We start from the raw sequence: 22,449 nt of genomic DNA, 5'->3' as shown, positions 1-22,449 counted from the left end.
AATATGGATGGGACTGGAAGAGATTATGCTGAGTGAAATAAGTCAAGCAGAGAGAGTCAAGTATCATATGGTTTCACTTATTTGTGGAGCATAACAAATAGCATGAAGGACAAGGGGAGATGGAGAGGAGAAGGGAGTTGAGGGAAATTGGAAGGGGAGGTGAACCATGAGAGACTATGGACTCTGAAAAAAAGTCTGAGGGTTTTGAAGGGGTGGGGGGTGGGAGGTTGGGGGAACCAGGTGGTGGGTATTGGAGAGGGCAAGGATTGCATGGAGCACTGGGTGTGGTGCAAAAACAATGAATACTGTTATGCTGAAAAGAAATTAAAAAAAAAATACACCAGAAAAAACGAATCCAAAACACACAGAGAACTCCTATCAAAATAAATAAAAAGCCAGCCAACACCAAGACATATCATAGAAAAATTCACAAAATACACAGAGAAGGAACAAATCCTGAAAGGTGCAAGGGGAAAAAAGGAAAAAAAATACCTTTAACCTAAGGCAAATCAGGGTCACAACAAATCTCTCCACAGAAAATTGGCAGAGAAGTAAAATAGCATGATATATTAAATGTGCTGAATTAGGGGAAAAAATTCAATCAAAAATACTTTATCCAGCAAGTCTGTCATGCAAAATACAAGGAGTGATAGTTTCTCAGTAAAACAAAATGTAAAGGAGTTCGTAACCACTAAACCAGCCCTCCTAAAAATATTAAACAAGACTCTGAGTGGAGAAAATAGACCAAAAGCAACAAAGACTAGAAAGGAACAGGGAAGATCAACAGAAATACCAATTTTACTAACATAATTGAGCTAAATTCATATCTATCTATAACCACTCCAAATTTAAATGGACTAAATCCTCCAATCAAAAGACATAAGATATCAGAATGGGAAAACAAACAAACAAACAAGACCTATCTATATGCTGGCCACAAGAGACTCATTTTAAACCTAAGACACTTGCAGGTTGAAAGGAAGGGGATGGAGAATGATCTACTATTCTAATGGACATCAAAGAAAATCTCGAGGAACCATACTTATGTCAGACAAACTAGACTTCAAAAAAACACTAGTTATAGATGAAGAAGGGCACTATATCTTAATTAAGAAGTCTATCAATCAAGAAAATCTAACAATTTCAAATATTTATGCCCCAAACTTGGAAGCACTCAAATATAAAATCAATTAATAACAACCATAAGGAAACTCACTGATGATAATACAATGATAGTAGGGGAACTTAACATTTCATTTACAGCAATGGACAGATCATATAAGCAGAAAATCAACAAGGGAATAATGGACTTTAATGACACACTGGACTAGGTGGACATAACAGATAAATTCAGAATATTTAATCCTTAAACAGAATACATATTCTTTCCAAGTACACATGGAGCATTATCCAAAGTACAACATACTGGGTCATAAACCAGGCCTCAGCAAATACAAAAAGATTGAGATCATACCATGCATATTTTCAGACCACAATGCTATAAAACTTGAAGTCAACTATAGGAAAAATATTTGTAAAGACCACAAATATATGGAGGTTAAAGAACATTCTAGTAAAGGGTGAATGTTTTAACCATGAAACTAAAGAAGAAATTAGAAAAGAACATGGAAGCAAATGAAAATGAAAACAGGACTGTCCAAAACATTTTGGATGCAACAAAGGCAGTCCTAGGAGGGAAGTATATAGCAGCACGTCTACCTCAAGAAGCAAGAAAAGTATCAGATACAAAATATAACCTTACACCTAAAGGAGCTAGAAAAATAATAGAAAGTAAAGAGTAAAGTCAACAGAAGATGGGAAATGATAAAGATTAGAACAATAAGAAATATAGAAACAAACAAAAAACAGTAGAATAGATCAACCAAATAAGGAGGTACTTCCTTGAAAAAAATGATAAAATTGATAAACCCCTAGCCAGACTTATCAAAAGAGAGAGAGAGAGAACATAAATAAGTAAAAATCATGAATGAGAGAGGAGAGGTCACAATCAAAACAGAAATAAAAACTATCACAAGAGAATACTATGAAAAATCATATTTCAAAACAGCTGAGCAATCAGGAAGAAATGCAAAATTCCTAGAAACTTACAAACTACCAAAACTGAAACTGGAAGAAATAGAAAATTTGAACAGTCCCATAGCCAGCAAAGAAATTGAATCAGTAATCAAACTTGATTCCAAAACCAAAGACTCCACTAAAAACAAGAATCACAAATCGATATCACTGATGCAAAAAATGGATGCAAAAATTCTCAACAAGATGTTAGCAAATGGAATCCAAATGTACATTAAAAGAATTATTCACTCCAGTCAAGTGGGATTTATTCCTTGGCCTGTAGGGGTGATTCGATATTCACAAATTAATTAATGTGATATACTGCAACAATAAAAGAAAGGATATGAACTATAGTATCCTCTTAATAGATACAGAAAAAGCATTTCATAAAACATGCTATCCATTTTTAGATAAAAACCCTCAACAAAGTAAGGATAGAGGGAATATATTGCAACATCATAAAGCATATATATATATATATATCCTCTATGATCAGAAACAAGACGGGTATGTCCCCTCTCACCATTATTATTTAACATAGTACTGGAAGACCTAGCCTCACCAAATAGGCAACAAAAAGAAAAAAAGAGGCATCCAAAATGGCAAGGAAGAAGTCAAACATTAACTGTTTGTAGATGACATGATGCTCTATGTAGAAAACCTGAAACACACATACACACAAAAATGCTAGAACTAATACATGAATTCAACAAAGTCATAGGATATAAAATCAACATACAGAAACCTGTTGCATTTCTATACACCAATAATGAACCAGCAGAAAGAAAAATCAAAGAATTGATCCCATTTATCTTTGCACCAAAACCCATAAGATACTTAGGAATAAACCTAACCAAAGAGTAAAAGATCTGCACTTTGAGACTGCACTTTGAGACTTACGAAAGAAATTGAATAGGACACAAAGAAATTGAATAGGACACAAAGAAATGGAATAACATTCCATGCTTATGGATTGAAAGAACAAGCATTTTTAAAATACCTGTATTAAAAAAGGCAATCTACACATTTAATGCAATTCTTATCAAAATACCAACAGCATTTTTCACAGAGTTAGAATTTCCCTAAAATTGGTATGGAACCACAAAAGATCCCAAATAGCCAAAGCAATGTTGAAAAAGAAAAACCAAGCTGGAGTCACAATGATTCCAGACTTTAAGCTATATCACAAAGCTACAGTCATCAAGATAATATGGTAGTGACATACAAACAGACACATAGATCAATGGAATAGAATAGAAAACCCAGAAATAGACTCAGAACATTATAGTCATTTAATCTTCAGGAAAGCAGGAAAAATAAACCAATGGCAAAAAGACACTTTTCAACAAGGTACTGGGAAAACTGGACAGCAACATGCAGAAGAATGAACCTGGACCACTTCCTTACACCATACACAAAAATAAATTCAAAATGGATGACGATGCATGGAACATTGGGTGTGGTGCAAAAACAATGAATACTGTTACGATGAAAAGAAATAAAAAAATTTAAAAAAAAGAAAAAAAAGGGATGACGACCTAAATTTGAGACAGGAAACCATCAAAATCCTAGAAGAGAACACAGACAGCATCCTCTTTTACCTGAGCCAGAGCAATTTCTCAGTAGACAGGTCTTTGGAGGCAAGGGGAACAAAAGGAAGTATGAACTATTGGTACTTCAGCAAGATAAAATGCTTTTGCACAGCAAAGGAAACAATCTGCAAAACTAAAATACAGCCTTTGGAACAGGAGATGACATTTGCCAATGACAAATCAGATAAAGAGGTAGTATCCAAAATCTATAGGTAACATATTTCTTTCTTTTTGAAATTCAGAAGAATTTTTAATTCACCCAGGAAGAACCAATCTGACCTTCCTTGCCCACATCAAGGGTTTATGAGCACCTTCCCCTCTTATTCTTCTGTTAGTGTTTCTGTGTATTTGTTTTTGTTTTTTACTATATAAATCTTATTCTTGGGGTTCATTTTGTTTAGGTTTTTCTTTTTTTTTTCTTGTATTTTACTTTTGTCAATTTTTTTTTATTATGTTATGTTAGTCACCATACGGTACATTAATTTTTGATGTAGTGTCCCATGATTCATTGTCTGCATATAACACCCAGTGTTCATGGTAATATGTGCCCTCCCTAATATCCATCACTGGGCTCACCCATCACCCCAACCTCCTCCCCTCTAAAACCCTCAGTTTGATTTCAGGAGTCCATAGTCTCTCACGGTTCATCTTCCCTCTGATTTTCCCCACTTCATTTTTCCCTTTCCTCTACTAATGTCCTCCATGCTATTCCTTATGTTCCACATATGAGTTTAACCATATAATAATTGTCTTTCTCTGCTTGAGTTGTTTCACTTAACATAATCTCCTTCAGTTCCATCCCTGTTGATGCAAATATTGGGTATTCATCCTTTCTGATGGCTGGGTAATATTCTATTGTACATAAGTACCACATCTTCTTTATCCATTCATCTGTTGAAGGGCATCTTGGCTCATTTAACCGTTTGGGTATTGTGGATATTGTTGCTATGAACATTGGGGTGCAGGTGCCCCTTTTTTTCACTACATCTGTGTCTTTGGGGTAAATAACCAGTAGTACAATTTCTGGGTTATAGGGTAGTACTATTTTTAACTTTCTGAGGAACCTCCGTACTGTTTTCCAAAGTGGTGTACAAATAACATATTTCACTCACCACCCCAAAAACAATCCAGTTAAGAAACGGGCAGAAAACATTAACTGACATTTTTCCAAAGAAGATATCCAGATGCCTAATAAACATGAAAAGTTACTCAACATGACTCATCAGAAGGGAAATACAAATAAAAACTACATGGAGATACCACCTCACACCTTTCAGAATGGCTAAGAAACAACAATACAAGAAAAAACAGATATTGGAAAGGGTGAGGAAAAGGGGAAATCTGCTACACTAGTGATGGGAATGCAAACTGCTGAAGCCACTCTGGAAAGGAGTATGGAGCTTCTTGTATAAGTTAAGAATTTAAAAAACCTATGATCTAGCAATTGTATTACTAGGTATTTACTCAAAGAATACTAAAATATAGATTTGAAAGGGTACATCCATCCATTTTTTATAGAAACATATCAACTAAAGGTAAACCATGGAAAGAGCCTGAGTGTCCATTGACTGATGAATGGATAAAGAATAGATGATATATATATCACAATGGAATATTACTTAACCATTAAAAGAATGAAATATTGCCATTTTCAATAACATGGATGGAGCAATAGTGTATTATGCTAAGTGAAATGCCAGTCATAGGAAAACAGATACCATATGATTTCATTCATATCCAGAATTTAAGAAACAAAACAAATGAACATATGGGAACATATGGGAAGGCCAAGAAGAGGGAGGGAAGCAAACCATAAAAGGATCTTAGCTATCAAGAACAGAGTTGATGGAGGGACTTTTGAAGGGGATTGGCTAAACAGGTAATGGATATTAAGGAGGGCAATTGTTGCACTGAATATTGAGTGTTAGATAGATGTGATGAATCACTAAATTCTACACCTGAAACCAAATGAATTTTACCATATATGTTAACCAACTATAATTTAAATAAAAAATTGAAAACTTCCTTTTTACCTTCTTCAAGACCAAAAGCTTCTGCACAGTGAAGGAAACAGTCAACAAAAAAAGAGGCAACCCACAGAATGGGAGAAGATATTTGCAAATGACCCTACAGACAAAGGGCTGATATCCAAGATATATAAAGAACTCAAACTCAACACACACAAAACAAATAATTACATCAAAAAATGGGCAGAAGACATGAACAGACACTTCTCCAAAGAGGACATACAAATGGCCAACAGACACATGAAAAAATGTTCAGCATCATTAGCAATCAGGGAGATTCAAATCAAAACCACATTGAGATACCACCTTACACCAGTGAGAATGGCCAACATTAACAAGGCAGTAACCAACATGTGTTGGAGAGGATGTGGAGAAAGGGGAACTCTCTTACACTGTTGGTGGGAATGCAAGTTGATGCAGCCACTTTGGAAAACAGTGTGGAGATTCCTTAAGAAGTTAAAAATAGAGCTACCCTATGACCCTACAATTGCACCACTGGGTATTAACCCCAAACATACTGATGTAGTGAAAAGAAGGGCCATCTGTACCCCAATGTTCTGAGTAGAAATGGCTACAGTTGCCAAACTGTGGAAAGAGCCAAGATGCCCTTCAACAGATGAATGGATCAAGAAGATATGGTGCATATATACATTGGAATATTATGCTTCCATCAGAAAGGATGAATGCCTAACGTTCAAATCAACATGGATGGGACTGGAGGAGATTATGCTGAGTGAAATAAGTCAAGCAGAGAGAGTCAATTATCATATCGTTTCACTTACTTGTGGAGCGTAAGGAATAACATGGATGACATTAAGAGAAGGAAAGGAAAAGTGAATTGGGGGAAATTGGAAGGGGAGATGAAGCATGAGAGACTGTGGACTCTGAGAAACAAACTGAGGGTTTTGAAGGGGAGGGAGGTGGGGGGGGTTAGGTGAGCCTGGTGGTGGGTGTTAAGGATGGCACATATTGCATGGAGCACTGGGTGTTGTGCATAAACAATGAATCTTGGAACACTGAAAAAATAAAATAAAAATTTAAAAAAAGAGGAAATAAAAATAATAAAGCTGAAGTTACTTAAAAATAATGATGAATATCTAACATTTACATTGACATGGATAGGACTGGAGGGTATTATGCTAAATGAATGAAATAAGTGAGGCAGAGAAAGACACTCATCGTAGGGTTTTACTCATATGATAAATACAATAAAATAGCACAGAGGATCATAGAGGAAGGGAGGAAAAATTTAATGGGAAGAAATAAGAAGGGTGACAAACCATTAGAGACTCTTGGCTCTGGGAAACAAACTGAGGGTTGTGGAAGGGGAGGTGGCTGGGAAAATGGGGTAACTGGGTGTTGGGCACTAAGGAGGGCACATGACTTGATGAGCACTGGGTATTATAGGCAACTGATGAAACATTGAACACTACATCTGAAAATAATGATGTACTCTATGTTGGCTAATTGAATTTAAATTAAAAAAGCACACTTAATGGTAAGACTAAATGCTTTTCCTCTAAGATCCAAAACAAGACAATTATGTCCACTCTCACCATGCTTATTTGCAATTGTACTGAAGGTTTTTGCCAGGGAAATTATGTGAGAATTAACAAGCATCCATATTGGAAAAAAAGAATACAAATATTTACATCTTAAGATTACATAATCATATTTAGATATCCTAAAGAATTCATAAAACAATGATTAGAGCTAATAAATGAGTTTAGCAAGGTTGAAGGACTTAAGAACAATATACAAATATTTGTTGTATTTCTGTACTCAAGCAACAAACTACCCAAAAAAATGAAGTTTAGAAAACAATTCTATTATACTGGCATCAAAAATAATAAATTACTCAGAAACAAATTTAACTAGAGAAGTACAACACTTGTATACTGAAAAGTACAAGACTTCGTTGACTGAAGATTCAGATAACTGGAAAAACATCTCCTGTTCATGGATTCAAAGATTTAATATTGGTAAGGTGGTAACACTGTCCAACTCTGCAGAATAAATTCAATCATATCAAAATCTCAATTATCTATTTGCAGAAATGGAGAAGCTGATCCTGAATGGATCAATATAACCCATATGTAATTGCCACAAATCCTAAATAGCCAAAAAAATCTTGGAAAAAAAAATTTGAAGACTCACTTACCAGTTTCAAAATTTACAACAAAATTATGGAAATCAAGCAATGTGGTACTGGTATAAATATAGGCACATAGATCATGTAAAACAATTGAGAGTCCAGAAATAAATCTGTGTATTGTTGGCCATTGATATTTGACAAGAGAACATTCAGTGGGAAAGCTAGTTTCTTCAACTAATAATGTTGGGGCAACCAGACAATAAAATAATGAGAGTAGGCCACTATCTCAAGCTATATAGAGAAAAATTAATTCAGAATGAATGAAATACCTAAATGTATGAGCTAAAACTATAAAACTCTTTAAAGAAAGCATAGGAGCATATATTTATGGCTTTGAATTTGGTAGTGGATTCTTAGATATGACACCAAAACCACAAGCATAAAAAGAAAAAATATAGATCAGTTGGACGTCATCAAAATTAAAAACTTTTGTGCATCAAAGGAAACTACCAAGAAAGTGAAAGGCAACCTACAGAAGGGATAAAATATTTGCAAGTGACATATTTGAAAAGAATCTAGAATCCAGAGTGTGTATGTATGTGCATATATATATATATATACAAACTCTGGCAACTCAACGATTACAAAGGCAAACAATAAAGTTTTAAAACGTAGCAAACTTCAAATTATAAAACAAGAATGGGTATACAATGTACAGCGTGGGAAATATAGTAAGCAATATGTAAAAACTTTGTATGGTAACAGATGGTAGCTAGATTTGTCATGGCGATCGCTTCATAATGTTTATAAATGTTGAATCACCATGTTGTACACCCAAAACCAATATAATATTGTATGTCAACTACACTTCAATAAAAAGTAATGTGCAAAATATATTAATAAACTGTTCTCCAAAGAAATCATACAAATGGCTAATAAGCGTATGATAAGACATTCAACATCATTGGTAATTAGGAACATGAAAACTGCAACAACAATGTGATACTCCTTCACACCCACTTAGTTTGCTATAATTTAGTAAATAAAATAGAAAGGAAAGTGATGAAAAAATGTGGAGGGGGCGCATGGGTGGCTCAGTGGGTTAAAGCCTCTGCCTTCAGATCAGGTCATGATCCCAGGGTCCTGGGATCGAGCCCCACATTGGGCTCCCTGCTCAGTGGTGAGCCTGCTTCCCCCTCTCACTCTCTGCCTGCCTCTCTGCCTACTTGTGATCTCTGTCTGTCAAATAACTAAATAAAATCTTTTAAAAAATGTGGAGAAATTGCAACCCTTATACGTTGCTGATAAGAATGTAAAATAATACATCCACTTTGGAGAAGATTTTGGCAGTTACTTAAAAATTTAAACATGGAGTGACTGTATGACCCAGCTATTCCATTCTTAGTCATGTACTTAAGAGAATTGGAAAAAAAAATTCACATGAAAAATTTTACATGATTGCTAATAGCAGCATTATTCATAATAGCTAAAAAGTAGATATAATCCAAATTCCCACCAACTGGTGAATGAAAAACAACATGTGTTATATCCATGAAATGGAATATTATTTAGCAATAAAAAGAATGAAAAAAGAATGAAATGCTGATGTATACAGTATGGATGAACTTTGAAAACATCATGCTAAAAGAAAGAAACTAGACTCAAAATGTAACTGGAAGAGATAACGCTGAGTGAAATAAGTCAAGCAGAGAGTCAATTATCATATGGTTTCACTTATTTGTGGAGCATAACAAATAGCATGGAGGACAAGGGGAGTTAGAGAGGAGAAGGGAGTTGAGGGAAATTGGAAGGGGATGTGAACCATGAAAGACTATGGACTCTGAAAAACAACCTGAGGGTTTTGAAGGGGCGGGGGGTGGGAGGTTGGGGGATCCAGGTGGTGGGTATTGGAGAGGGCACGGATTGCATGGAGCACTGGGTGTGGTGCAAAAAACAATGAATACTGTTATGCTGAAAATAAATTTAAAAAATTTTAAAAAAGTAATATATTGTATGGTTCAATTATTTTCAAACACCCACAATAGATAAATCCAGAGAGACAGAAAGTAGACTAGTGATTTCTAGAGGTTGCAGTAATGGGGGATGAAAATGACTGCTTAATAGGTGTGGGATTTACTTTTGGAGTGATTAGAATGCTCTGGAACTAGATAATGGTGATAGTTGTGCAACTATCTTAGCTACTGAACTCTATATATTAAAATGTTGAATTTTATAGTATGCAAAGTATACCTCATTCTAAAAAGATGTCAATGAAAGGTTTATAGAATTTCTTCAGGCAAATAAAGAAGAAGAACATTACACACAGGGAGAACAGCATTTTATGTTACAGATGTGGAGAGATAAAGAGGGAGAGGTAGGCAGAGGACACACTAAGAGAGTTTAAACATTATTTTTGGTTGAAGGGTCCATGGGGAGTAACAGAAGTTTTCTGAGGAAGGAATAAAAATTGCCCAATCTAAGTTTTGGAAAAATAGTTCTGAACAACAGTGTTGTGAGGTTTTTGAAGGCAAGGGAGTGGTATATTTTGTCCATTCATTTACAAGTATTAATTAAGTGCATCCTATGTGCCAAGTACTCTGCAAGGCCATCAAGAAGTAGTCATAGATTTTATAACTTGTTACATAAAATAGGTAATAAATGCTGAATAAGTTAATGGTTTGGTGAAGATGGATGGACATAGAAAAGTCATTTAAAGGCTATCGAAATTGCTCAGGGAAAAAAAGATAATGAAACTATGAGGGTATGGGAAAATAAAGTCAGAGCTTAATAAGAGAGCTGGTATAGTGGTTGAATTCACAACACTTGGTGATATTGATGATTATGTGAGAGGTAAATGGGAGAGGGGTCATAGATATTGACAAATCTTCAAACTAAGTCCTTGAAAACACTTATGAGAAAGAGGTAAATTAGGAAAAATACAGCAAAGGGGCCTGAGAAGGATCAGTCAGTTAGGTCTTAGGAAAAGCATGAGAGAATGGTGGTATTGATAGTGTAAGTTGAAAGAGCTTGGAGGATTCATTGTTTATGCACCACACCCAGTGTTCTATGCAATATGTGCCCTCCTTAATACCACCAGGCTCACCTATCCCTCCATCCCCCTCCCCTCCAAAACTCTCAGTTTGTTTCTCAGAGTCCACAGTCTCTCATGGTTCATCTCCCTTTCCAATTTACCCCAATTCACTTCTCCTTTTCTTATTGTAATGTTCTCCATGTTATTCCTTATGCTCCATAAGTGAAAACATAAAATAATTTTTTAAAAGAAGTAGTAACAGAAAGGAAAGGCAGACAAAGAGTAAAAACCAGTGATCTCAGAATTTCCTATACAATAATATTATAAAAATGATATCAGTTGCCAATGTAGTTTATTTCATAAAACTAGGAAAGTTCATTACTATATGAGTCGAATGAAGTCTCCAAATACTTTATTTTTGTTATTGTTGTCTGAAATTTCAAAAAAAAATAGCTAAAAAAATTTCAGTAAATAAATAAAAGAGCTCTGAGGAGGAAGGAACGTCAACTGTTTGTTACCTTGATGTTAAGGAAGATGGGTGTGAATGAAGAGGTCTTGGGCTTTAATAATTTGGAGGTCAGTGATCACTCCAATTTATGAGGTTATATTGTAGTGAGTCAAGAGGGACATTCAGTGTAAACTGTCTTTTTCAGAAGTTTGGTAGTGGTCATAGGAGAGAGATAGAGTGGCAGATGTTATTTACAGATATATGTATGTAAGTATATGTATATAAATATGTCTAATATATATTAGACGTAAATACATACATATTATAATACATACATACATACATGCATACGTACATACATACATACTAGGCTTAGGCATAGAATAATAGGTGGGTCAGGAAATTAGATTATCTGAGGTTAAATGCACAGGTGGAGGGTTTGCTGTGGAGAGAAGAAATGCTCATCTTACTGTGGGCTAAGAAAGAAGAGGTAGGGAAATGTCAAGGCAGAGAGGGTAGTTGATAGAATTCAAAACTGAAGAGGCTCTGGATATTCTCAAAGAAGGAGGAGGTTAACCTCATGTTCTGAGAGCAGGACTGGAGACCTAAAATAAAGTGAAAGTGTTCTAAACAGTTGATATCAGGAATGGGACAAAAATGAGCAAACTGGTAAACATCATGAAGATAGGCATTTGACATCATAGAGCATGAAACTAAACTGAGACCAATGCATCTCTGCTGTTTGTTTTACGAGCTTAGCAGTCCAGGAGTGTGAAGAATTGTAAAACATAGAGGGCGATTCCAGAACTTAGGAACAACATAGAGGATAAGGCAAAGCGATGACAGTTGAGAGCTATGTACATCAGAAATGAAACAGGGAACCATAATCATGGAACCAGGTTGACATACACAAGGAAAGAGAAGGCTCAAAGAGCAGGGAAGGGTACAAAGCTGAGAATAACTTCTCTGAGACTGTTTCCTTTTTCATCAGTAGGGGGCAATGGTAAGCACTGCCTAACAGATTTGTTTCCTGTAAGCTTAAACTTTAGTAAGAAATACAGCGGGGTTGATATGTCGTAAGCAAAGTCCTTCCCAGATGGGCTAGGAACTAACTCACAGAAAGGTGAGTATGCTCAACTTAGGTCTTTATGAAGTATACATTCTTGGACTTTCTGGCCATGCTATGTCCTCTCTGCTTGCCCATATTGTCAACTCTCAGAGCACTGGGCCATATAATTCTCTACGAGTGAGATTGCCCTTGTTTCCCCAACAACTGGTAGACCAGGATCTACAGCACACACATACTCATTACAACTCAGCTTTGGGAAACAAATGCTTCCAGGAAAATACAGAAGTCTCAAACCAACATTAGTCTCCTAAATCAAATAGTGAGAGCCAGTTTGCTTATCTTCCTTATACAGTGCTATTTTGTAAGGATAGTAATTTTCAGGTGGCTCTGAGGATAAGTCCCCAAAAGCAGTTTTGGGCAATGGCAATCTTGTTGAAATAAGTTTCTTCCCTTTCAAGGTGATCTCTTGGAAGGCAACAAGATTCATTTAGACATATCACTGCTGGGATGTTCATTTAAACCCTAGCCTGCAATATTTATGTACATGGTTTGTAATGCTTCCAAGATAATGCTGTAAGAAATAGCCAGACCTTGGGGCGCCTGGGTGGCTCAGTGGGTTAAGCCACTGCCTTCGGCTCGGGTCATGATCTCAGGATCCTGGGATCGAGCCCCGCATCGGGCTTTTTGCTCAGCAGGGAGCCTGCTTCCTCCTCTCTCTCTGCCTGCCTCTCTGCCTGCTTGTGATCTCTCTCTGTCAGATAAATAAATAAAATCTTTAAAAAAAAAAAAAAGAAATAGCCAGACCTTCATTAACCAGCGTCAATCTTCATTGAGACCTCAACCAGAACTTGCATTTGACTTTAGGAAGAAGATTGGGGGGGGGTCCTTAAAAATCTATGTAGATATCTGGGCTTTATTTCATGAAACAAATTAAAACACAAACAATAAAATAACAATAAAAGTCCTCACTGAACAAAACAAACAAAAAGAGCAATAAGATATCACCTGACACCTGTCAGAATGGCTAAAATAAAAAAGACAAGACGTAACAAGTGTTGTGGAGAAAAGGCACCCTCATAGACTATTGGTGAGAATGTAAACTGGTAGAGCCACTGTGGAAAATAGTATGGAGGTGTTGAAAAAAAAAATAGAAATACTATATGATACAATAATTCTGTTATTTGGAATTTACTCACAGAAAATAAAAACACTAATTTGAAAAGATATATGCACCTCTGTGTTTATTACAACATTATTTACAGAAGTCAAAATATGGAAGCAACCTAGATGTCCATCAATAGACAAATGGATAAGGAAGGTGTAGTGTATACATACAATGGAATATTACACAGCCATAATAGAAGATAAAATCATGCCATTTGAGACATGGATGGACCTAGAGGGCATTATGTTAAGTGAAATATGTCAGACCAAGAAAGAAATACTAGGGCACCTGGGTGGCTCAGTTGGTTGAGTGTCTGACTTTGGCTCAGGTCGTGGTCTCGAGGTCCTGGGATCAAGCCCCAGGCCAGGCTCCCTGCTTCACTGGGAGTCCGCTTGTCCCTCTGCCTCTGCCTATGTCCCTGCACCTCCACTGCTTGTGCTTTCTCTGTCACTCTTTCTTAAATAAGTAAATAAATGAACAAACAAGAAAATAAATGATAAAGACAAACACCATGTGATTGCACTCATATGTGGGACCTAAAAAATGAATAAACAAAAAGTAGAAACAGACCTATAAATGCAAAGAACAAACTGATGGGGACGAGAGTGGGGAGATGGGCAAAGTATGTTAGGAGATGTGAGAGATACAGGCTTCCAGTTAGAGAATAAAAGAGGAAAAAGACAAAGCAAAAAGAATATAGTCAATGGTATTATAATAGTGATATAATGGTAGCTACACATGTGGTGAACATAACATAATCTATAAACTTGTCAAATCACTATGTGATGTACCTGAAACTAATGTAACATTGTGTGTCAACTGTACTGAAAAAAAAAAAGAACAAGTAAAAAAGTTTCCAAAGGGTGACCAGGAGCTAATATTCAACCATAAGAGACAATCAGACATAATGGAAAGAATAATTGATCTGTGTGCAGGTTCCAACTTGAACTTCCTAACTGTGAACTCCTGGGGAAAAAAAACCTTCTGATTTCCAGCTTCTTCTGTAAAATGAGAATAGTGATAGCTATCTCATGAGATAGACATGGGATTCAATTATAGAATGTGTGTTGAGTTCTTGTGAATTTTATCTGGCAAATATGATTTGCTTAGAGAATGTCACTTTCCCCTTTACCATTTTTTAGATTCTTGTAAGAAGACAGGCATTGTCTCCAGCCTTATTATCATCAGTCCAGAATTTTTCTTTGCAATTGTACAACCCAGAACACTCTCTCTCTCCACACACACAAATTCTGTTCTCTGGAATAAAGGCACTACTGAGGTATCTCCAGTGCAATGTAGTCCATTGCTAGGATCACCAAGAGAAAGGGTTGCTTACCTTCAACCACAAACTTCACAGTGTTGCTGTACTGCTCAGAGCCTACCCGGGCCTTGGCAGTACAGAAATAGGAGCCTGAGTCAGCCACCATGGCAGGCTTGAAGAGTAAGGTACTCAAGACTGCTACTTTGATGGGTTCTTGATTGTTGGTCTGTTCCTTGTACCAAGCATAACTGATGGGAGGAGAGCCCCAGGCCTGGCATTGAAGGCTAATCCTCATTCCCTGGGGCACTGTGAAGCCATAGCCACTGCCAGTCGTCACTGTGGGCTTGGAAACAGAGACTGCAAAGGAAAAACAAGAAAGGAGGCTCTGGGAAGTTATAAGAATATGTGAATACAAGGCTGAGTCATCCTTGCTGGGTATAGGGGTAATTATATATCTGCAAAGTGAACTAAAAGGAACTCCTAACTTGGAACAGGGTAAGAAATAGGATAATGTAAATAAAAATAGTTTTGTTTGAGAGATTAGATATTGTTTTGTGTTATATATGGTTTTGAACTATTTGGAGTTAAAAATCTACTGATTTTTTTTTTTTTTAAATAGAGAGGTTTTTTTTTTTTAGGCTTTAGTAGATAGAGTTTTTGGATTATCTACAGTTTTGGATTACCAGGGCCAGGTTTTCATAAAATCATCAAGTCAGTAAAATGTATCTTGGCTAACCCCAGTAACCCTCTCCCCAGAGCTTCTATGTCAGCATCTATTTACTCTCCAATATCCTGATTAGATAGATAGACTCACTTTTATGAGTTTTAAAATCCAGAGCCCAAGGAGGGCAACTAGGGTATGAATGCTAGAATTTCTGGGATGCTTGAAGGGGTAGAGATTTGAAAGCCAGAAATCCTTCCCAACACTTCTTAAATTATACTCTGAGAGTGATGACCGTGAGGATCCTCTGCCTGTCCACTTTCCCTGATTAGCACATACGACTGAAGAAAGACTGTGTACAAGTAAACAAAATTATCTGGGTTTCTAAAGCTCTTCTAGTATTATAGACCTCTATTTGGTCTTTGTCTATCAGTGCTTTCCTATCATCACAGTCACTCACATTTCTGGACACGAAGCTCAATGATCTTATCTCTCACCACTTGGTTGCCATTAGGGGTCTGCCAAGTGACTTCACATGTGTAGTGGCTCCGGTCATCCATCTCCAGGGTATTCAGCTGGAGGGATACATCTCCTGGAATCTTGTGGTTCACTTGCAGGCGGCCCCGGTATTTTGCTTGCTGGATATGGTCTCCAGAGGAATCATGTAGGAAGATGGTGACTGGATCCAAGCCACGATGTACCAGCCACTTTACCAAGACTTGAGTGTAGCCTTGCAGAGGACCATAGGTGCAGGGAATATTCACATCCCCTTTCCAAGGTCCTGTCACACTCTCAGGTGCTTCCAGAATGGGATGGCCTGAAGAGGAAGAAGAAAATGGACATAGATGGCACACCCACCTGGGAGCTAGGATGGCAGTGGCAGATCTCAAAAGACTTCTGAAAAACACCTCTAAAATTTCCTTCCATCATACTTTCAGATTCCATGTGCTCTTTTGTTCTCTGCCTGCCTTCCCATAAATCAGAACACATCCTCAGAAGGAAAACTCTTAACACTGTTTGGCTCTTGTCAGTTTCAAGTTCCTTTCCTGTCACTGCCTTGCTGTGAGATGACCCTGGATAAGCCACTTTGTACCACAAGGACTCATGTTCTTCATCTATAATGTAGAGAGTTTGAATGGAATGATGTCTAAGGATTCCTTAAGCTCTGAAGTTCTGTAAGTCTATGAAAAAGAACCTCTTTCAATATTTTCCAAAAGAAGTGTAGGAACAAATGCTGAACAGTTGTGTCTGGCCCATTTTATTATGTAATTATATACCTGGAGAAATGTTTGTGCTGCAGGGCAAGGAAAGAAAGGGCCATATTCCCTGCTTATTCCCCATTGCTCCTCAGAAAAGTTCAGTATTTGGGTCCCTGACCCTAAGCTTTTCTCTGGAAGGGAGGCTGGACACATACAGGGCAATTCTTAGGGTGGAAACTTGTGTGAAATGTACTTGTGTTTAACAAAATCATTAGTTATTGTTAAGTTTGAAATCCTCACTTTGTAAGCCTGACCTTCCCCCCCCCCCCGATTTCTCTTTATTTCCCTTTTAGTTTCTCTTAGATTTCACCAAAGGTACATTGGAAAATTCTATCTTGAGGAGGAATGGAGAGGGAAATGTCAGGAAAGGAAAAGGGTCTGAATAAATCCTAAAGCTGGCTGTGGTAGGAATAGTAGTAGGACCAAAAGGAGATTCTTCCTTGGTGTGTGGGGGAGGGAAACATAGGTGACAGGATTTGGTAGTGTTAAGAGAGGCATCACTTCCTATTAGAAATTTTCATTCGGGGTGCCTGAGTGTCTCAGTCAATTAAGTGTCTGCCTTCAAATCAGGTCATGATCCTGGGTTCCTAGGATTGAGCCCTGCATCGGGGTCCCTGCTCATGAGGAGTGTTCTTCTCCCTCTCCCTCTGTTCCTCTCCCTGCTCATGCTCTCTCTTTCTATCTTTGAAAAAAAAAAAAAAACGTAAAAAAAGAAATTTTCATTCATAAGCTCTTGTTTTGAGGATCTTGTGTTTTATTTAACTCCAACCAGGAGTGAGGTATTATATGTAGACAATTAATTTATCTCTGTCCTAGAAGAAGGAGGTTCAAAATGTGAAATATTAGGGCACCTGGGTGGCTCAGTGGGTTAAGCCTCTGCCTTCGGCTCAGGTCATGATCTCAGGGTCCTGGGATCGAGCTCCGCATCAGGCTCTCTACTCAGCGGGGAGCCTGCTTTCCCCTGTCTTTCTGCCTGCCTCTCTGCCTACTTGTGATCTCTCTCTCTCTCTGTTGAATAAATAAATGAAATCTTTAAAAAATGTGAAATATTACTGAATAAATGCCTGTTATGTAGCCCAGGATTCTCAGGCTTCAGTCAAACAAATGGTAGGGTAGGGGAATGCCTTCTATCTCCCAGAATTTATTGCCATGTACCAAGTACCAGGCCTCTAGCCTTTGATCACCAGAGATTCTCACAACATCACTAGCATATTTTGACCAAGATAAAAACCTTGAGTAGAAAATAATAAATAAACATGAGTCCATGTTGCTAAATCAACCACATAGTCTCTGGAGAGTTTCAGATTGGGCAGGGAGCAAAACTCAGACCCATGAATGGGAATGCAGTAGGTCTGATTTTGGTTTGTCCTAACACTGAACTTTGTAATTAATCAGAGTTTTTTATTGATGAACCAAGCAGTCTGGGAGAAGTTCTGATCTTTGTTTGGGTCTTGGACAACATTACTCTTTAAGGTCCCTTCAATCTTAGGTCGTTCAATGCTAATAGGGTATAATGGAAATGAAAGTTAAATAATTACATTTTCTAGCTGGTGGTGAACTTTCACCAGATGGTGGTGTTTCACTGTGCTATTGCTAGTTCAGGCCTCCATATGCATGCAGATGCAGCTTATAATCATCATGAACATGCATGTGTCACTTAAAGCACACATGTATCAGCCTTAAGCCCCATGAAAGCCATCTGAGTCTTTCAGTTTAATGTGATCTTTACCATTATTTTTTTTTCCAGCTCTCACAAATCTTCCACTCCTCCTCTGAAAAGCATTCTCTCACTTTTTCTGACAACAAAGCAATATTCTGCTCTGGAGACATCTTGAACAGCTGAAAATGCCTTTGTCTATGTGTATGTATGTCTTTCCTCTGAACTTGGAGGGAATTCAAGGCTTGGTTTGCATTACCCTCTCTGGGAACTCCCTGGGGACTCTCACATAGCCCACTCTGGTCTGTCAATTATAAGAATAGCCAGTCTCAATTTCTCAATCTTGAAATTCACTTCTAAAAGTAGGTCAGGCTTGACTCCTGCATTCCAGAATAGGGTCATGGAGCAGAGTTAACCAGACTTCTAAGAATTACATATTTTTGCTCCGTTTACTTCTCCCCTCCTTCCTTTGCCTTTCCTTCCTTCAACTCATCTTTCCATTTGGCTTCTATTCTTCCTCCTTCTTTTATTGTCTCCTCTTTATCCTCATGCTTCATTAGTATCACAGAGACAGTATATGGTAGGTACAGGGCATCACACACATAAAAAAAGACATTGTACATCATGTCCTCTGATCTCCAAAGTGAAGGTAACCTCAATAGAATTGACTTACACCTTCCAACTATCCTTTGGTTCTCAGAAAGCCTAGAGATACACTGAATAGAAGCACCTAGTGAGGTCAGGAGAATAGTGAAGGAGCACATGGTGTAGTAGTCCAAGGTCTGTCTTAACATGTGACCCATGTCCCCATGCCTCTATGTGACCCTGAGTAAATTGCTAAACCTGTCTGAGCTTCATGTCATTACCAATAAAATGGAGGTTAATAATATACCTTCCATGGAGGCTTATGTTGAAGAGCAAATGAGATTATAGGTGTGAAAGCACCTAGAATAATGGCCGGTATTCAGTAGGTGCTGGATAGATTAGCTTTATAAAATATTTGTAATGTTTATAAAATAAAAATGTTTGGGATTTATTTTACTATGATTATTTCAACATGTGCTTTGACAGACTAGCTGTTTCTGCCCTCTTCACTTTTAAAAGTAAATCTACAGTCCTACAGAGATGTTCAGCTGGCAGGGCTATTTGAGGCCAGCAAATTGATTCCCTCACTGTACAAATAGAATGGAGACACTGAGATCCAGGGAGTGGGAATGTGTTATTGGCCATTCAGTATGTACTGAGCTTCAGGTCTATAGTGTTAAACACTCCACATAAAAGAAAGACCTGTTTCTAGGGCTAGAGGCTCTCACAGGCTGAGGATGGAATGATATATATGAAAGCACTCACAAGTACACACACATGATTTAACTTTCACATGCACAGCATGTTCTCCTGAGCCCTAGTCCTGCCTCTGTATCAGCTCAAACCAACAGATTTGGAGAAAGTAGAAAGGGATGCTCTAAAACATGTTAGAGAATGAAAATATTGTATTTGCAAAATAACCTGTATTATTTAATAGTATTAACTCTGCCACTAATGCTCTGTGGCCTGGAGCACATTCTTCTCCCTCTCAGGTGACTTAATTTAGTATCCTTTTTAGCTTTGAGGCTCTAGAATTTGATTGGTCACAGAGCCCCAGGATAGAGTTAGCATAATTTGAGTCAGCTATGAAAAGATGTTCTTTCTGACCACATAAGGGACACCTAGCTAACATATATCTGGCCTCTCCCTGTAAAGATATGGAATAAGTAGATATGCAGCAAAAACTCATTTGCTGTATCTTGGGTCTCACTTAGCAATTACTTAGACTTAGTTACCAAAAAGTCTATTTCAATTCTCAGGGATATAAAAGAGGATGGAGAAATACCTGAAGAAATAATGCTTCTATGGGATAGGGATAATAAGACCTCTTTTGGAGATATCTATCTATCTATATTATATATAATATAGATAGATACATATAAATGATTATATATATAATCATTTATCTATCTATGTAGATTTGTAATCTCCAGCATTAATTTCCCAGAAGTAGCCTGGACGAGCTGGGCTATATTCACAGGGAAATGAGTTACCCAAAGAGATGGTAAGGAACAAATCCTGTGAAGACCAGTTGAAGGATTTAGAGCTAGTTTATCTTGAAGAAGAGATGAATCAAGAGGACACGATGTCTGCCATTAGAACTCTTAAGGGCTGTCACAGCATCGAGGGAGTAGATATGTTCTATGTATCTCTAAGAAAGAGAGCTGGGGCCTTAGGATGGAAGGCACAAGGAAGTGGATATAGTTCAACTCAAGGAAGAACATCTTAACATTTGTAACTGCCCTGGACTAGACTGGATAGACTAGATAGTCTGGGAAAATCATCAATTCTCAGTCACTGGAAGTATGTGAACAGATATTTTGGGCAAAGTTCATAACAACAAAGTATTGGGTCTAGGTTACTTTTAAGGTCCAATCTTGCTCTTAGACAACATTCTTTCTTTGAAGGTTATATATATTAACAGGGATCAAGACCTGGAGACAGAAGGGTTAAGGTAAAATGGTAGAATTTCAGGTGAAATAAGATGGAGGAGGGATTTGGGTGTCACTGGCCACCTTCTTAATGTCCCTGAGATATGACAAGTACTAGAAAAATCATGTGGTTGTTTTTCAATTTCTATCAAAACTTACCTCCTGGCTTCTTCAGCAGGCTTTAACTACCCAAAGCTGAGAGTCTGCAGCACTGTCTGAGAACATTCAACTATTCAACAGGAATAAGTTTTCCCCAGTAGCCATTCAATCCCAAACTCCCAGCTTGTTGCTGGTGCGAGCAGTTGTAACCAGGTCCCCATTTGCTGCCTTACCATAGGTGACCACTGTTAGGTAGTCCAGAAGCAGGAGGCCCAAAAAGAGCCCCATCACAGCCAGAACCACTCTTATCCTTTCTTCTAGCCTCCTGCTGTCAAAAAGGCATGAACCTCTGATGGCTGCCAGCGTCTGTGCCTGTTCACTTCCCTTCCTTCTCTATATCTCTCACTTGGAATCCCAGCCCCATCTCACATTCTCCTTCCTTCCCTATTTCAGCATAAATCATGTGAGTAACCCTCCCAACCCTGCCCGGGGTGGAGGTTTAGTGTGAATGAAGAAGTTCCTCTCCCTGCTAGGGTATTGACTTGATTTTCCATGGAGTCAGTAATGTTCTCTGGTCTTTGATCTCCCAGGCTGTGTTTATTTTCAGTTTCTTCCACAAAAATCAGAGGTTGGGGGAGTAACATTTGGGATGGATTTTATCCTTCCAGTATGGGGGTATTTTCCTTTCCGGTGGACCTGGGGAGGAGAGATCAACATTGCTGACCTGTGCAATATTCAGCAATCATACTGTTAACTCCTGCCTTATACACCTATGCAAATGAACAGAGTGTTGGGCGTGGGTGCCTGTGGGCTTCAGAGTATAAGAGATTAAGTGTTTGAAAGGACTTTCTACAAATCAAAGCTTAAATATTTCTCAAGCCCATGGATAAAGTTGTTATGGGTATATATACTCCTGTATCTCATATACAGGAAGCTCTTTGAATCACTTTCTCCAATAGCTCCACCTCTTTGGTGGTAAGTGTTCCCAGCAGTGCTAATTTGGGTTCTATTATTTATTTCTTAAAGGGAAAGTTAAGTTTAACATACAATGTACTTACCCATTGACCTGGTAGTGGTATGCTCTATTAGGTTAATTTTTCAATGACTTTTAATTGGTACGTATCTGATCAGGAAGAGATAGGCATTAGACTTACAAGAAGCTTAATTTCTTCTCTTCACAAGCCCCAGAGTGTAATTTCACCAACAGTCTACTCCTAGGTTTGGCACTGCTCAAAGCCTATTAAATATTGAAAATACGAACACCTCCAAAAGGAGAATACATCCAACAAATTCATACCAAACTATAAGTAAATTTTAAGCTTGGCTTATTCTTTTTTAATTGGCGGGCTAAGAGAGGGCTTGGACAGGGGAGGGGTGAGCTTTGTAGAAAGGGGTAGTGAGACCCCAATGACAGACAGTATCTCCTCCACATGCTTGCCAAGGGATAGTTATATACAGATGATTTGGGACTGGAAAAGGTTAAGATGAGAGTC

General features: G+C 37.7%; 1 protein-coding gene across 5 annotated transcripts in view; it reads right to left on the bottom strand.

The window, feature by feature from the left end:
• Window positions 1-21,322, bottom strand: part of LOC111139325 (V-set and immunoglobulin domain containing 4) — a 54,057-nt gene extending 32,735 nt beyond the window's left edge. For 3 of the 5 annotated variants that reach the window (XM_022491586.1, XM_022491587.1, XM_022491588.1), the window contains exons 1-3: window positions 21,190-21,322; window positions 15,886-16,242; window positions 14,840-15,121 (exon numbers count right to left, since the gene is read on the bottom strand). In XM_022491586.1, the coding sequence (XP_022347294.1) occupies window positions 14,840-15,121; window positions 15,886-16,242; window positions 21,190-21,244 (694 nt within the window). In that variant the 5' untranslated portion in view covers window positions 21,245-21,322. The remainder of the gene's footprint in view (window positions 1-14,839; window positions 15,122-15,885; window positions 16,243-21,189) is intronic. The other 2 variants (XM_022491590.1, XM_022491589.1) reach the window with 1 other exon arrangement.
• Window positions 21,323-22,449: the final 1,127 nt, after the last annotated feature.

The sequence above is a fragment of the Enhydra lutris genome, unplaced genomic scaffold (genome assembly GCF_002288905.1).
Source record: "Enhydra lutris kenyoni isolate GAN:26980312 unplaced genomic scaffold, ASM228890v2 scaffoldscaffold100, whole genome shotgun sequence".
Taxonomy (NCBI): domain Eukaryota; kingdom Metazoa; phylum Chordata; class Mammalia; order Carnivora; family Mustelidae; genus Enhydra; species Enhydra lutris.
This window is presented reverse-complemented; position numbering and strand designations above follow the sequence as displayed.